Raw genomic sequence first — 16,860 nt, forward strand, 5'->3', positions numbered from 1 at the left:
AGCTTGCACCAGACACTAGCAGTGAACCCGAGCAGATGCCACTGGCTCTCTGGAACCTCGGAATGTGATGTGGTCAGCGAAATGGAGATTTTTGGCTCCAGCTTACAAGTTGTTTATTTTGTTTTCTTTTCAGGAGTTTTGTCAATTCAAGGATCCAGAGAAGGGGTTGCCTATGCAGCCCTCCGTGGAGGGTGGTTGTTGCAGTACTGGGTCAAGGCCAAAGCAGCTGCTGGTGCCCCTTGATGATCATACATAGGACAATGGGTTCTTTCTCCCCAGTAGGGCTTCTAGGCAGGAGGCCCTTTGGAGGTGTCTGGGAGCCCGGCGGGGCTTGGGGTGAGGCAGCCAAGCAAATTGCTGGTGTCTCCTTTTGGCAGATGTTCAGTGCAGTTACTCCATAGGGAGGACAGCCAGTGACCAGATAAATGGCCTGGTAAAGGACTTAAAGGGAGGTACTGGATAAAGGAATAGAGCAGGGGAGGGGGTTGGGGACTCCCCTGATTGGTACGGCAGGTAGCCAAACCCCCCCCCCCCCCCCGTTTTCATAGCCCTCCTTAACCTTCTTATGAGGGTGATGGATGGTAAGGTCCAAGCCATGGGTCGGCTGGGGGACCTGGATGGAAACAAAGGGGGGCTGGTGGAAGCCCCGGAGAATTGATTTGAATAAGCATGGATTTGCCTTCACCGTACACTTTATCTGCCAGGTAGTCCCAGACATCTATATATAATAAAGTTGCGGCCTGATTAAAACCCATAAAAAGTCTCCTGTCCTTCTTGCGGTGTACCCAGACAATAGAAAATGAAATAAATTATGAGCTGGATCTGCTGCCTACACAACATAGCAAACGCCTAACTCTTATGACATTGCTTAAGGTTTAAAATACGGAAAATGTTTCTGCTTTATCTTAGACTTGGTCAATTAAAAAGATACTCTTTCTCTGAAATAATTTTATATCCCAGTGTGGGTAACATTAACCATTAAGGGCTAGATTAAGACATTGCTCCTAGCCTATAGAAAGGGGAAATATGGTTGCACCACCCCATAAACAGTCTAGGACAGGAACTGTGGTTCAGAGTTGCAATTCCTGCCCTGGTGCCCCCAGGTTCTGGCCAGTCCCCTCTCCTCTGTTTATGGGGAGTAGTGGTGCCTTAGAGCCTGCTCCCTCCCTCCCATGTGCAGACTGGTAACGTGGACAATGTGTGGAGGGGGAGCATGGGAGTGCTTTGTGCTCCCTTTCTTCCCTTGCACAAATATATAGGGCACGTGACAATCTTGCTAGGAAGGAATAATGCTTTCCTAAAACAATACCCAATTTCACTGGGAAAATGAGTCTCTGGAGGAAGGCTAGAATCCAGTAATAGGATGACATTTTTATTATAGTTCCCTGTTTGTTCTTTCACCATAATTTGTTTATAAAAGAATACGGATGCAAAACCACCTCTAAGAAGTAGCAGGAGTCTAAAACTTACATACTTTAGCAGCTGTCAAGAAATCAGCTATTAGGACCAGATCTGCACAAAGAATATCAGGGAGCAGGAAAGCAGATTTTCCGTCTCCTCCCTCCAACATTGACTGTATTCACAGAACTCATAATTTAAAAACAAACCAAAAGCCAAAAACAAAATAGTGAGATTTCTGAAAAACTAAACATGTTTTCTCTGCACCACAATGATTCATAAAGTTAGTGGGACTGCTGAACAGTAAGCTCCACTGTTGAAGACTTCTTTTAGTTTGATGCAAAAGAAAAATCTGCAGACAAATCAGAGTCACTACATTAAAAATACATTTTAAAAACATAAGTGTGAAAATGCTTCACCATTTTGCTTTCTATTTTTTCTGCCCTCTTTTAGAAGAGTTATTAATGCTATGAATTAGTTTTTTCCCAGGGCATTAATGAGTTGTATGCACATCAAGAAGTCAGTCAGATAGCTCTAATGCTTCAGGCTATAATATGCAATGCTAAATTTACTGATCATTCAGATATTACTTACAGAATGCTGCACTGCAGAAAGGCTGTCCACTCCTAGGGTAAGAGCCAGTTTATATAGATGTCCAATATGCGCATGTTTTTCCTGAGTATTAGCAAGGTGGGCTTTAGCTTGGTGTGCATCATCAGGGATCTCACTTGTTTCAGGAATCTCCAGTTCTCCTGATTTTACGAGCCATTCCAGCTGGAATATGTTTGAAATAATTTGTTAAAGGAAGTTACACGATTCCCTTCCTCATCATCATATGTTGACATAATAAAATGTGTAGGGATAGGTCCGAGGCACAGAATTTGTGATTTAGATCCAGAGTTTGAGCTCACCAGGTTTCAGAGGATTTCAGATCCAGAGTTTCAGTTCAGTCCCACAGGTGAGTAAATGTTTTTAGTTTGGGGCAAAACAAAGATGACAGGTAGTACCAGAAACAAAAAGAAATTAGTTGCAACAGGAAAAAGGTATATATTTTTAAGGATAAAGATTATTATACTTACTTGTTCTTTGACATGATGGAATTTGACTGACTTGTTGAAAATTTCATCATATTCTGTCAACCTTTCTTTTATCCTCTGCTGAAGATGAGTAAGCTCATTTACCTTCTCAGAATTTTCTTTAACAGGAACTCCTTTTAGGCTCAGCAATTCTGATAATTTTACTGTGTATTCAACCTCAGCAGTTAGTTGCTAGCAAATAAATGCAATAAATTACTCAGATTTGCAGGAATTACTTTTCATGTATTATTTCATCAAATGTAAATTAGGGATGGGGAAACTGTCTTAGAAAAAAAATGCCATCCTCTTCTCCATGCTTTTCTGAATCTTTCCTCATTTCTAGAAGTGAACCTGAACTTTTTAGAAATGGATCTGAACCAAAGCCTCAGATCCATAAACCCCTACAGTTAGGAAAGTCTGGACCAGATCTGCATTTTGAGCTGTGGACAATCAAGTTTTTTGTTCCCCACATTTTCAATTTCCCCTGTACTTCAGGATTCTAGCAAGGTCAAGAACTGTAGCGAACAATATACAATGAAAAGGGATCTTCCTGTAGTATCGACACTCCTTTCTCATTGTCAGATTGATATTAACTCGTTGGATACAAGAGACTTCACAGATGAATGTCACCTAGGATCTGGAGTTTAGAGGTGGCAAATAGGGGTGCTGTGCTAGGAAGCATGGAGGTCTTCTGGATGCTGGAAGGCATGACAGGTGGGACTCAAGCCTGCAGAGCATGAATGAGAGGAATGGGAGACAGAGAGACTTTCCTGGAATCAGGAGCTGTAATGTGGAGGAGGTAAGAAGCTCATGTACAGAAACACCCCAGCCCCCAAGCAGTTCTGCTACTCCCCAAGCACGGAGCTGGGATGTCCTTTTTTTGCCCTTGTGCACTGGACTAGTTTTTCTTCTGTATATCCAGCCTTTCCTTGTGCATCATTCCCAATTTGCAGCTAAAATTGTAGGTGACATTCTGAGGAGTTAACGCACCACAAAAGACAGTTTGCATACACAACCCTACATAGAGTATAAAATGTAAAGCCTAATCCTGCAAAGACTTTTTCCTGTGCGCAGCCCCACTGAACTCAATGTAAATGTAACTCTTTGTAGGATCAGGGATTTGCAAAGAACTTTCTTTCACTTTGGATCTCACCAATTTCTCACCTGAAACTGCTGTTTCATTTGGTTAAATTTTTGTTGTAGTTCTAAGAGAATCTGAAAGTTACTCCCAAGGTCAACTGCTGCAGCAGGTCTGAGACCCTCCTCAAGAATCATTAAGTTATGAGCAGTCTAAAAGAAACAGTGACACAACACACGAGTACCTTTTTATCTGCATTAAACAATTTACATTCCATTGAAAAGCTCATTTTTGTAAATAAAGTAAAAAAAAATTCATCTAAATTCTGTCAGTAGAATTCCATAGAGTGATAGTACACCTGTAAAATGGTAGATCCTAAAGATAATGTAAAGGAAGCTTCAGAGTAACAGCCGTGTTAGTCTGTATTCGCAAAAAGAAAAGGAGGACTTGTGGCACCTTAGAGACTAACCAATTTATTAGAGCATAAGCTTTCGTGAGCTACAGCTCACTTCCTCAGATGCATATCGTGGAAACTGCAGCAGGCTTTATATATACACAGAGAATATGAAACAATACCTATTCCCACCCCACTGTCCTGCTGGTAATAGCTTATCTAAAGTGATTTCCAGCACAAATCCAGGTTTTCTCACCCTCCACCCCCCCACACAAATTCACTCTCCTGCTGGTGATAGCCCATCCAAAGTGACAACTCTTTACACAATGTGCATGACAATTAAGCTGGGCTATTTCCTGCATAAATCCAGGTTCTCACATCCCCCCCACCCCCATACACACACAAGCTCACTCTCCTGCTGGTAATAGCTCATCCAAACTGACCACTCTTCAAGTTAAAATCCAAGTTAAACCAGAACATCTGTGGGGGGGGGGGGTAGGAAAAAACAAGAGGAAACAGGCTACCTTGCATAATGACTTAGCCACTCCAAGTCTCTATTAGAGCTTATGCTCTAATAAATTGGTTAGTCTCTAAGGTGCCACAAGTCCTCCTTTTCTTTTTGTAAAGGAAGCTGCCGCCTGTCCTAAATTTGTTTTAAAATGATAAATCTCAATCTGGTGCAAATCCTCTGACATTCTGAAGGGCTACTGAAGACTCTAAGCACAGTGTAGCTGGAGAGATTCACATGCACTGTGGTGAAGGGAGGCTGGAAAAGCGACGCACAATGGAACCCATAGTGCTTTCTCTGCAAGAGCTTGTAGAGTGGTTTAGCAATAACTAGGTTGGGGGTATCAGTGGATAAACAATTAGTCAGATGAACTGAATGCATCTGATCAAGGGAGCTATAGCTCACGAAAGCTTATGCTCAAATAAATTGGTTAGTCTCTAAGGTGCCACAAGTCCTCCTTTTCTTTTTCCGGATACAGACTAACATGGCTGCTACTCTGAAACCTGGCTAAAACATATGATACTGGTTGCATAGTGGACTGCAGCCATCACTGCAGCTGCTGAAGTAATCTGCAATCTGCCCCTGGGCTAGAGAAAATCCTTTTCTCATTAACCACTCCATAGCCCATTTACTCTGGCTTTATTCACAGAACTAGGATTTGGTTTACTGGAAGTAATTAATACAGCTGAAGTAACTATTCAGCCACAATCATGCCAGAGAAATAAATGTGTGCTGTCTGGGAAGGTACATTTAAATGCTCTTCTTTTCAGTACAAATACATGATTAGAAAATTGTAATGTGCTTGTAAAAAACTAAGAAGAAACCCATAACATTTATAAGCATTCTACTTTTTTTCCCTAACACTGGCTCTTTCAACAAAATATTTGTAAGCTTAAAATTCGGTAGCGGTGTCAGAGTCCTTCCCCACACCCAAAGTTAATGCTATGCAGTATATAAAGCAGTGGTTCTCAAAATGTTGTCTTCAGCAGCATTTTATGGTGTGCATGACACAAAAATGTTAGAAAAATCAAGCAGTTTAATGCAGCAAACAGAACTGGCTGAAACTGTTTCAAAATTTGAAATTACGACCAATTAAATATTGCAAAACAATGAAAAAACAGGAAGAGTTTTCGGCATGTTTCATTCAACAGTAGCAGAAAATAAAGTTGGGGATATTAAAGGACCTATTCCATAGGGTGATTTCTCTTTCATAATCTGCAGAATTACATGGTGAGAGAACCACTGACAGGTGATAATTTCAGACTATTAATGATGCAGAAATGTTTGCCAAAGCCGTCTTCTTCAAATATGTTTCACTTACTTTTTTAAATTGCTCTTTAAATTTCCAACATTTTTGTTTGATGGACTTTACTTGATTGATATGGAGTTTCCATGTTGTCCACAGGTGCGTCAGCTCTTCCTTTTTTTTATTTAGTTTGTCAATAGTATCTTCAGTTACTTGCACAACGTTTTCCAACTTTAATATAAGATTCTTATTCACCTGGTAAATAAATGATAAATGCATTTTCATTTTCCCCAAAGAGAATAACACATTTTTTTACAAGAATACAAAACAAATTTAGAGTTTTTCCCTCAACAAAATTTAAAAGAGAGCAGAAAACAATCAGTATAATCCAGCATAATCATTTTGGAAATTCTTGGTTGTTTGTGTGTTTATAAATGCAGTGGTTATAGAGGACTGGGAGTGGACATTGGAGGCTGGTTCTTTGGTTCAGCAGTGACCAAGAATTATCACCTTTTGATGACTGCTTGATGGCCATGCAAAAATCAGGTGGAGTCTTCAAGCCAATGCTTAATGGACAGTGTTCAACAACAGAAAAACTACCAGCTGTGACAAAGTTCCTCCTCTACCTTGGTGGGTCCTGCGCTTATTGGCGGATTTTGCTCGCTTCAGAGATTCACAGTAGCCCTCAATTTGGCCACTTTCATGGCTCAAATCTGCTGTTCACTCAGATAACCTCATCATTGGCCAGCATGGGGAAAAGGAAGGAGAACAATCCCCACAGTCTCTGCTGGCCTACCTAGTGGATCGGGGAACAGACCAGAGACCTTCCCCTCTGGTGGAACTCACAGTCCAGTTCGACTCCTCCAGTATCAAGGAGGGATGGGGGGAACCCGGGCCCACCCTCTACTCCGGGTTCCAGCCCAGGGCCCTGTGGATTGCAGCTGTCTACAGTGGCTCTTGTAACAGCTGCGTGACAGCTACAACTCCCTGGGCTACTTCCCCATAGCCTCCTCCCAATACCTTCTTTATTCTCACCACATGACTTTCCTCCTGATGTCTGATAATGCTTGTACTTTTCAGTCTTCCAGTAGTACACCTTCTCACTTTCAGCTTCTTGCACCTCTTGCTCCCAGCTCCTCGTACACACCTCACTAACTGGAGTGAGAGCCTTTTTAAGCCAGATGTCCTGATTAGCCTTAATTAATTCTAGCAGCTTCCCAATTTGCTACAGGTGTCCTAATTAGCCTGCCTGCCTTAATTAGTTCTAGAAAGTTCCTGAGTGTTCTGGAACCTTCCCTCCTACCTTACCCAGGGAAAAGGGACCCACTTAACCTGGGGCTAATATATCTGCCTTTTATAACTCTCCTGTAGCCATCTGGCCTGACCCTGTCACACAACATTGGCATTAATTCACACAGTTGTTGGAACTTTCAGCAAATAATTGAATGGGACTGAAGGAGGAACTACTTACTTATCCTTAGATGTGGTTCCCTTTGCACAAGGCTGAAACACTTGTGGGATAACATGAGGCAAACATATTCAGTATGGGTTTTTTGTCTTTGAGGGGTTTTTTGTCTTTGAGGGGTTTTTTTTGGAGGACTCACCTCAGTGACATCATAGAAAACTTGATAATTCTCTTTACTCTTTTCCCAACTCTAGCACAGAATTTTTCCTCTGAGGAAGGCGGTGTGTGTAAATTATATCCAGACACGGATAAAGATTTATAATACACCCCCCAAGAATATACTAGGACCACATTAGCAGAAGACATGTTGGCAGCAATAGCTAAGCCTTGGAAGAGGCAATATCTGAGAGAACATCAGCAAGGATAAACTGTGTGGAGACAGTTCTATCATCCATTTTTCTAAAAAGTCCTTTTATATTTTCCAGACTAGTACAGACTGCCTCTTAGTGGATGCAGAGTAAACTGTATATTGCACAAATAGAAATATGTGAGTCTAATGGGATCTACAGAAGGCCAGGGTTATCTGCATGGAGACCCTGTGCTTCCATAACCCCAGATGGCACAGCTCCATTAAAATCATGCTAACAGGGATCCTGACTGTGGTGGCCCCTGGGACCCTCAGAAGGCACCTCAGTAAAAGAAATAATACCATCCCTAGCTATATAATTATTTCTGCTTAAACTCCATCAGGCTGGCCTACTTGCTCCTGCTCCTGGCTTCCAAGTGTCCAGACTACTCATGCAGATCCCAGATATGCTGACTGCCCTCCACAAGGTGCAGAAGCGGAGTGAGTGGTGCAGAGCTAGCTTTCCTCACTCACATTCTGCATGGGATGGGAGTGATCCATGAATGGAGACTATGGGAAGGATGATCTCGCCTTTAAATGGTCTACAAATGCATTTTATCCTTATATGCAGCTGGATCAGCTGGTCACTTGCTAGCAATTCCTGCATGGCCTGAAGAGGGTTATATATCCAGGCATGCCCTACTGCACTGTAATGGAAGGTTTTCATAGGTTTTAAAATTCTGCAAGCTCAATCGACAAGAAATAGAAGGTGATAAAATGTTTAAGCTGCCTTAACTTCCTTTGAAATATCAAGTTAAAAAATAATGTCACCTAAGAATTTCCTCCCAATTTAACCACATTACTGTGATTTTTCTGATGAGAAAATCAGCATGAAATATTTTGTTTTGGGTCAGCTCAGTCTGAATCAAGATATTTTGTTATATTGAGTTGACCCAAAACATTTAGTTTCAAATCGGTTAAAAAAAATAAAGGGCATTTTACTAGCATTGCCTTATGGCAAGTGTGGTTTGGGTCCCCTACTGTCTCCTTTGAGCCAGTCTCCCTGAAGGAGTTCATCCTCCACAATGCAGCATGGACACACAGATAGTCCTCCAAGGAGACTGGCTCATAGGAGACAATGGAGACCCAAACTATGCCTCTCCTAAGGCAATATGCTAGGGAAATGCTGTGTAATGTTGAGGAGCCTTTGGAATGAATTCAACAAAACAAAATGAAACATTTACATTTCAGAAATGTCAAAATGTTTTCTTTCTATTGCAAATGTCAAAATGAAATGTTTTGCCATTTCCAAATCAAAATTTTTTTACAATTTCTTTGCTGCCAAAAAAAAAAGAAAAGAAAAGAAAAAGAAAAACATTTTGAAATGAAAAAAAAAAAAGTCAACATTTCCCACAGGTGGAAATTCCAAATTTTGCTCAGCTCTAATTATGCCCCCTCCCCATCCCGAAACACAATAGAAATACTGTGCCCTGGGCAAGCTCCTCGGGGCATGGGAGTAGGATCCATAGATCTACTCTTAATTTGTCAGTAGTTATTGTAGTTTAGTGCATATTTGAAGTTATGATTATGAATTTAACAATTAATCCTTGCTACAGTGATAACTCAGTGAACTACAGTCTCACCATATTTAATGAATTAATAAAATCATGCCCCATATCTTGAGTAGAAAGAATCTTCTTTAAAACCATCAGCCACTGAGTATCAGCTGACTCCATCACAGTCTTGTTTTCAGCTTCACTCTCTGTTTGCACAGGTTCAAATTTATAGAATTCCTTCAGACTTTGAGCCTGGTCATTTACCTGCAGAAAAATGCAAGAATAAAAATACAGGCCTAAATCTCTCAAATCAGACATGGTGGTAGATTTGAGTAATACATTAATGAACGTTTTCCATGTTTTAAACCGCATCCTCCTCTACAGAAAACTGGACAATCATAAAACTAGCAGAAGTGTGTTAAGTAACCTGGAAACCTATTTTAACAGCTGGCAAATAGGCTCGGGACTGAAGTGAAAAGTTTATTATGCAACGAGAGCTTCTAAGCACACAGCAATACGTTTTTAAGTCGGTAGCAATGTGTTCCATGTCCGTCATCTATTATACAAATATTATAAGTTGTTTAGCTCCATTTAATGTGAAGTAACAAAAATTAGCATTAGACAAATACAACATGTGACAAACATAAAAAAACACTGAAAGTCAAACATTAGGATATGAACAAGTAAATGTGATATTGTTCTTAATTAGCGTCACTAGAATTGAGAGCTTAATTGCTATGGCCAAATTTATATGAAATATCCTCTGTTCTCATTTTAGTTTAAAGCGTACAAGGAAAATATTAGTGAATAGTCTTTAAGTATTTAAAAACAAGGATCCAAAACATCTAGTTCTATTACTAGCCCAGGTTTATCGGTTACCAAAAGCATGTTAGAAATGAAGGGACTGATTATGGTCTCAGCTGGGGTGGTTTACGCTTGCATCATTTTAATTCAATTTTTGCACCAATTTAACTAAACTGTTTTTTTTTTCTACCAATTTAATTACATTGGTAGAAAAACCAGACCCTAGTGTGGACAAAATTATACTAATCTAAAGAAATTATATCAGTATAGCTTGGTTTTGGTTAATTTACTAAGGCAAGCTGTACCAATGTTAGCACTTTTAATAAGATATTCACGTGAGGGGGGTTGCACTGATTTAACTAGATTGGTGTCTTAAACCAATGTAGTTAAATCAGTGCAAGAACTGCATGCATGCAAATCCTTATGCTTGTGTAAATTAACTGATGAGGGCTGGACTACACACAGTTCTTGCACTGATTTAACTGAGGCCCTTTCTGAGGAAAATTACCTCATTTGGAATAGACTGCAGCCTATAGGCTGTGTAGCTAGGAGGCCTGCACAGCCTTCCCTGGGATAGCAGCCCTAGATGCTATTTTAGGCTAGGCAAAACCCTTGTTCTCTCTCCATCTTGTAAAATTACAGAGTGAAGTCCGGTAATTCAGTAGGGAATCTGTACCTCCTTCGCTGACTTTAAAAATGCAACATAAGCTTTTAGAACGTCTAGTTTTGAACTAATATTTTTGTTAAGTGTTGCCAGTTCTTCATTTAGAAGGTCAGCTTTGCTAGAGAAAGCTGCCACCTCTGCAGGTTCAAATTCTTCCACTTCATTAATAATTCTCACAGCTGCTTCCAGTTCATGTGACGTTTCCTATGAGGACATAAACATAGAACACAGTATATGGTGATTGGAAAGGGCTCGTGAAAATTCACATCCTAATGTTAATTTCTGGCAGTATTGGCTCTGTTTAACCCACCCACCTACATAGCAAAGGAACAACTCAAAATGTACATTAAATGCCAAAGCTAAACATCCCCCTCCTGTGACAGTTTTGAAACCAAACACAGAGCCTGAACATAATAAAATTTGCTAATTTTAAATGGAAAAAATGTGTGTCTGAATATTTAAAATCAGTGTAGCCACTTGACAAAAAAGCAAGGGAAATTCTCCACCTGGGAATGCTGATAGAGGAAAGGGATGTGCCATCCACAACAAAGAGCATGGTCAGTAAGTTCCCATGCAGTGCAAATCTGCAATCCCCCAAAATCAGAATAGGGGCCAAACAGCATATCCTGTCTGCTTACTGTCTCCACTCCCCAAACCCAGTAGTATTTTACTCTGGGTTGGTTGTGCAGATTTCCTGGACATTACCACCACACTGGTAGAATCAGCCAGGATTCTGTTTTTCAACTCTACTGTGTTAGCTCACAACTCTGGGCAAGCACAGATGTTTTACTCAAGCGTTACACCTACTTGTTCTAGTGGGCCCTATAAAATCGGAAACACCTCTTCCTGAAATTAGATGTTGCTTTGATTTCACATGGAACCTAGTGAATAAATTGCCAGAAGGGACTTTGACAGCAACACTTTGTTCTCAAAAACACATAAGAACAGTCATGAATAAAATCCAACCCTAGTGAAAAGCCTAGCTACCATTTACTGCCCTAGTATTGAAAGGATCCAGGGTTTCATTTAAATGTGAAAAGTCTGGTAAATATGATGGTAAATCATTTCAGAAAACAAGACAGAGGTTTTGCTTATGTGTTTTTCAAATGACTTCTGGATCCCAAATTTTCTCAAAAAATACATAAATACTTTAAGAAGTGAATTTATGGAATTATTGTCCTGCATGCATAATGTTCTCATCCAAAACTGCACCTGTGAGGATGGCATCAGAACTAGGAAAAGTATTTGATGCATATATTTCTATATCTAGAGGCCTAAGATAGCTTTGGATACTTTAGTCCATCTTTTGGATTCATAGCACATGGTATATTTATCTCTGACACTCAGCCAGAATGCAAGCTATATACCCTACGAAATTCCATAGAAGGAAAGGGTACATGGCGAGGATACTGTAGTCAAAGCACATTATACGGTTTCTGGAGAAAGATCACAACAGGCAAAGGAAATATCCGCGTCAGAATAGTGTTACACAAATTGAGCAGAAATGTTGACAAAAATTATTTCATGCTCATTTGCCACAAAGAATGACTCTTACAAAGCTTCTGTTATTTTTATATTCTTGCTGAGTGTTCTTCAGAATTGCTTGTACGTGAATTTAGTTTCAGTGCTACTGCACAAACCAAATGATTGGATTATATAAACTGGTATAAGACAACACGGAAAAAGAACAACAAAGATACTGAGTTTTCAGATATATGCTCAAATTGGGACTAGTTCCGAAGAGAATACATATAGCTGCATTTTTAAAGAGCTCCCAGCTTAGCCTTGAAATATGAAGCTGGGGTGAGATTTCAACAGATTAGCAGAAAGTGGGCAGGTGGGGGGTGGGAGAGCTAAAGTAGCTTTAAGGCCCTTTTGCATGTTGTGGGGCCTATCTGGGTACAGCAGCCTCCCTGCAATGATTCATGCTGTGGTGTTCTTAGAAGGCAGTCTTACGGCTGTCTCTACAATACCTGTGCATGGACCTGGGCTTTTACACCATTCCAGCCCTTTTACCCAGCATGAAGGAACCTGAGTGGGAGAGAATCTCACAACTGGAATTTTGATGACCACATTCTTGAACATGTAATTTTTGACATCCCAAAAGTTGGTGGATCAGTGATATACATCAAGAACATGAGGCTTCCAAGGGTATTAAAATCTGACTGTGTTTGGGTCTTGAGATACTTACAGAGGATAGGATGATACTAAAAAAAGGTAGGGCTGAGATGAGAATGGAGAGTACCCTAACTGTAAGAATTACCTGCTTGCAGTTTTAGTTATATTATTGTTGATGGACTATAAGATTTAATAAAAATGAAGACCTATTTTCCTTCTAAGGAAACATGCCCATCCCCAGCTATTACTTAGGGTAATAGCATATGAAAAGGTTTTTTTTTTGTTTTTTTGTTTTTTTTTACCTTAGCTTGATTAGACAGTTCTAGGTATTCACTCAAGACTTTCTCCGACTCAGTCAAACAAGAACCAGGATCCATACTGATTGCAAGTATCGGACTGATTTTTTTTATTGACAATGATACCTTTAGTTAAAAATATAATATATACATAATTATATTAATTTACATCATTAGGCATAATAAAAACATAAACTTGCATAGAACAAAGTGAGGGAACAGACATAGCTCTTGGCATTGTACCACTTTGATTTCAGGAAATACAGAGGATGCCAAAAACAAAAAAGCCAACCAACCAACCAAATTATTCTATTTCAAATCTAATTAAAAGGTCTGGTTTGCACTTGGGACAAAGGTTCATGCCTGCTCTCTCTCATTTTATCTAAATTGTTTTTTCTCACCCTAATTAGTCCAGCATTGTTATTTTAATAAGTTTGGAGCTTCACAATGTTATAATCTAGAATTTACTACCTTTAACTGAATACTTTCAAGATACCTCATGTTTTAAAAAAGTTTGTTTTATAGACTGGGCCATTTAAAAAAAAATAAAGCATCTTTAAAACTTCTCTAGCAATCTAAAAGGTCTTTTTTCTGCAGATACGTGCACATAACTTCTCTTAATGACAACAAGAGTTGTGCATGTATGCTGGCAATAGGATAGGTCATGAAGAGCAGCTTCAGATGACTCTATATGTGGTATACATAGCCACCGCTAGGAATGTGAATTCATGTTTCCCATCCATTTTAAAATGGGGCTTCTGAATTTGGTCCAGGAACTGTATGATTCAAAGGGAGCCTAATTTAGCACCAGATCTTTCAGAATGCTTGGCTTTAATGGGAGGTTGCAATGGGAAGTGTTTTACTTGGGAGGGTGAGACACTGGGAAGCATTCTGTGAAGAAAGCTGAGACCTTTTGGCTCAAATGTTCAAAATGTCCTCCAATTCTGGGTGTCTGGGTGGGGGTGCCCAAAACTGAGGCACCCAGAATCAGAGACCACATATGAAAATGTGGGGCTAAAAATGATGAAGTTGAAAATAGTTACATTTAGAGAATTCATTTGGTTTAGATTCACATTTTCCTAGTGAGGCCTTTTGTGCAGGACCAACAGAAGGTACCAGTGAATCTTTCTTCTCGACTATTTAAACTATGCAGTATGTTCATCACGCTCCAATATCCTGAAACCTCATTTATAGAAAGTGTGTGTAAAGGGATCCATGGATAGCAAATTGACTTCTTCCCATTTGATTCAGAATAGTTACCTGTAAGCATCACATGTACATTATGAAATGTCAAATTGCATATTGAATAATTATTGAATCATTAAATATTATTTAATAGTTTTGGTCTGCACTTGGGGATGTCTTTGCTACGAACCTTGCGACAAATATTATATTGCATTAGAGGTAGAACAGGCACATAGGCTCAAAGGGAAGCCCTAAACGCCTATTTTAGCTCTAATGCAAAATAACAGAGGTCAGAGAGAGCTGAAGACACACAGAAGGCTTTCAGTACTTTTCAGGATCAGTTCCTTAATGAGTAAAAGGAGCTGTTATTGTGAATGTGATACACTTTCCTTTGGCAGCACAGAGAAATCACATCACCTGTGCTGTGGTTCACAATCCCCATTCCTGTTGTCCCCCGAGTTTGCTTCATCTCCTTTCTCATTGTCGACAAAACAAAATATGGAAAAAAATCTAAAGAATGCAGGAAACTTACTTGCAAGTCACAGTCCAGGATTGCTTGCTCATCTTTGCCAAAACAAAGGGCTCATTATCAAAGCAAATTCATGATTTATTATTTAATAGGTATAATGTGTTTGTAGAATCAGCTTCATTTTCAGAGCAAGGCATTTAAATATACTGGTGCCTACGGCTGCACTCAGCATTTCATAGGTATAATTCACCTATCCTCTCTACCAGCTAAGTACATTATTTGGCATTATTCAACCAGAAGCGAAGTCTAATGTTCTAACAGCTATAGTACAGAAATTCAATGCAGTGTGCATGAATACATTAATGAGGATGCCTTTTATAATATACCTTCTTTAGATAATCTTCCAGTGAGGCAGTGAGCCCTTGTTTCTTTAAAGCAAGTTCTTTGTAATCAGGACACTGTCTGATTAGTTGATCCACTCTTTTCTGAACATATTCTAGCATTTCCTGAATTCCAGTCATCCAAGAGCTAAATTGGAACAATACAGCTGTTAATACTTCTCCTGGCTTGTGCACCAGCAAGACGACAGTAGGTGAATAAAAATAGCTCTTCGGTTTCATATCAGAAATGATTTAGCAAGATTTTAAAAACTCAAGTCTTAAAAAAACATAACAGTAATAATGCAGATAAAATTCTTAAGGAGCAGGGCAGAGCAGAGAAATGACATTTCCTGACAAATTATTTCACATTCAATGCACTGTTAATTCCAATGACTTTAGTTGCACTACCAATGGAGTAAGGTACTACTCAATGCAAGTAAGGGTATTCGATTCTGGCCCTAGAGGAACTAAGCAGAAGGGAGAGAAATGAAACATGAACAATTGAAAATATCTGACATACCAAGTGGCTTAGATTTCTATTTTTAAAGGATATTTCACTTTACCTCCAAAAGTTTCAAATTTTCTTACAGTAAATGCACAAAACTTGTCATCTCATTCCCTCCATGCTCTAAGATAACATTTGTTTAAAGATGCTGTTTGAACAGAAGTGCAGAATTAATCAATTGAGAAAGCACTGATCGTTTCATAATCTGAAACATTTAAGCACCAGGGTGCCAATTCGCAATAATATGAATGCTTGAGGTAGTTCTCTCCAAATTGTAAACAAGTCATCACATAGTATTAGGATTTGAATATGGTGCATAAAAAAGAATTAATGCTCATATTAATTAATTATTGAAGTTGTCTCTGACAAAGATAAATAAATACATAAATAAATCCAAAAATTAGAAGATGAATTCTTCTAAAGTCTGAACTTTGTCAATTTAATCTCTGCTGACTTATCTTGATTCAAATATTTATAAACAGCCAGTTCCAGTGATTCAGAAGACCAAGATCAGCCATCCTGACTGAATTTGAGCAATGCCTGATCAACCATGCCTATCTAATGCCATAGAATATGGCATTAGACTGAATCTGGTGAGAAAATGTGGCCCGTAGAAAATCCAAGATCACAAAAAGGACGTTATTTATGGAATAAGTTGTTTAGAATTTTGAGAATTAATTTGTCATCATACCTGTAACCCTTATTTTTCAGTGCAACCTTAAATTTATAAAAAGTTGTCCCTCTGTTTCAACATTTCTTAAAGAAGAGATATTCCTTTTAATTTATCAGTGCACCTCCTTCAAACACTGATAAAGATTAAGGTTATACCTTTTGTAGATGGTTATTTAGAGCTTAATAAAATCTACTGATTCTGCATACCTTTAATACAAATAATTAATTTATGACATGGTGAAAATGAGTTTAATCAGCAATGAAATGAGTGCAAATCTTAAACTACCGATAGGCAAGCAGACTGGCCAGAATGATAATGAGGATTTTCTTAATAGACAAAAATCAATTGATTGAAGAAATTCTGAGTTAATATAAAATGCATTTTCTACAGCGCAACTGTATCTTCAACAGGCTTTAATTTCAAAAATGGAAACTCACATGAAATCAGTAATTATGTTCGTCCAATAGTCTCATTTGAAACAAAAATCTGAATTGGATTTTTTAATCTATTTGAGTATAGTAGTAGTGAGAATATAATGAAGAACTGCCCACCATGGTCTCTTCAAAATCTACACATCTTCTAATATGAATCTTTTTGCACTCATTCATTTATTCTGATCAACTTTTAGCAGATTAGGAATATTATGTGCTATCAACAGCTTTAAGAACTAGTTAGCACTAACCCGGTTACCTGACTAAAGTCCCAGTCCTACAAATCCGGTGTGACGGGTTCTTACTCACACAGATAGACCCAGTGAAA

General features: G+C 39.0%; 1 protein-coding gene across 1 annotated transcript in view; it reads right to left on the minus strand.

Moving 5' to 3' along the window:
• The window catches only part of TTN (titin), a 468,698-nt gene that overhangs the window by 366,136 nt on the left and 85,702 nt on the right, over positions 1-16,860 (minus strand). Inside the window, exons 9-16 of the mRNA XM_078847988.1 lie at positions 14,930-15,071; positions 12,896-13,015; positions 10,488-10,679; positions 9,095-9,271; positions 5,776-5,955; positions 3,639-3,764; positions 2,478-2,666; positions 1,993-2,172 (exon numbers count right to left, since the gene is read on the minus strand). Coding sequence (XP_078704114.1) covers positions 1,993-2,172; positions 2,478-2,666; positions 3,639-3,764; positions 5,776-5,955; positions 9,095-9,271; positions 10,488-10,679; positions 12,896-13,015; positions 14,930-15,071 — 1,306 coding nt within the window. The remainder of the gene's footprint in view (positions 1-1,992; positions 2,173-2,477; positions 2,667-3,638; positions 3,765-5,775; positions 5,956-9,094; positions 9,272-10,487; positions 10,680-12,895; positions 13,016-14,929; positions 15,072-16,860) is intronic.

The sequence above is a fragment of the Lepidochelys kempii genome, chromosome 11 (genome assembly GCF_965140285.1).
Source record: "Lepidochelys kempii isolate rLepKem1 chromosome 11, rLepKem1.hap1, whole genome shotgun sequence".
NCBI lineage: Eukaryota > Metazoa > Chordata > Testudines > Cheloniidae > Lepidochelys > Lepidochelys kempii.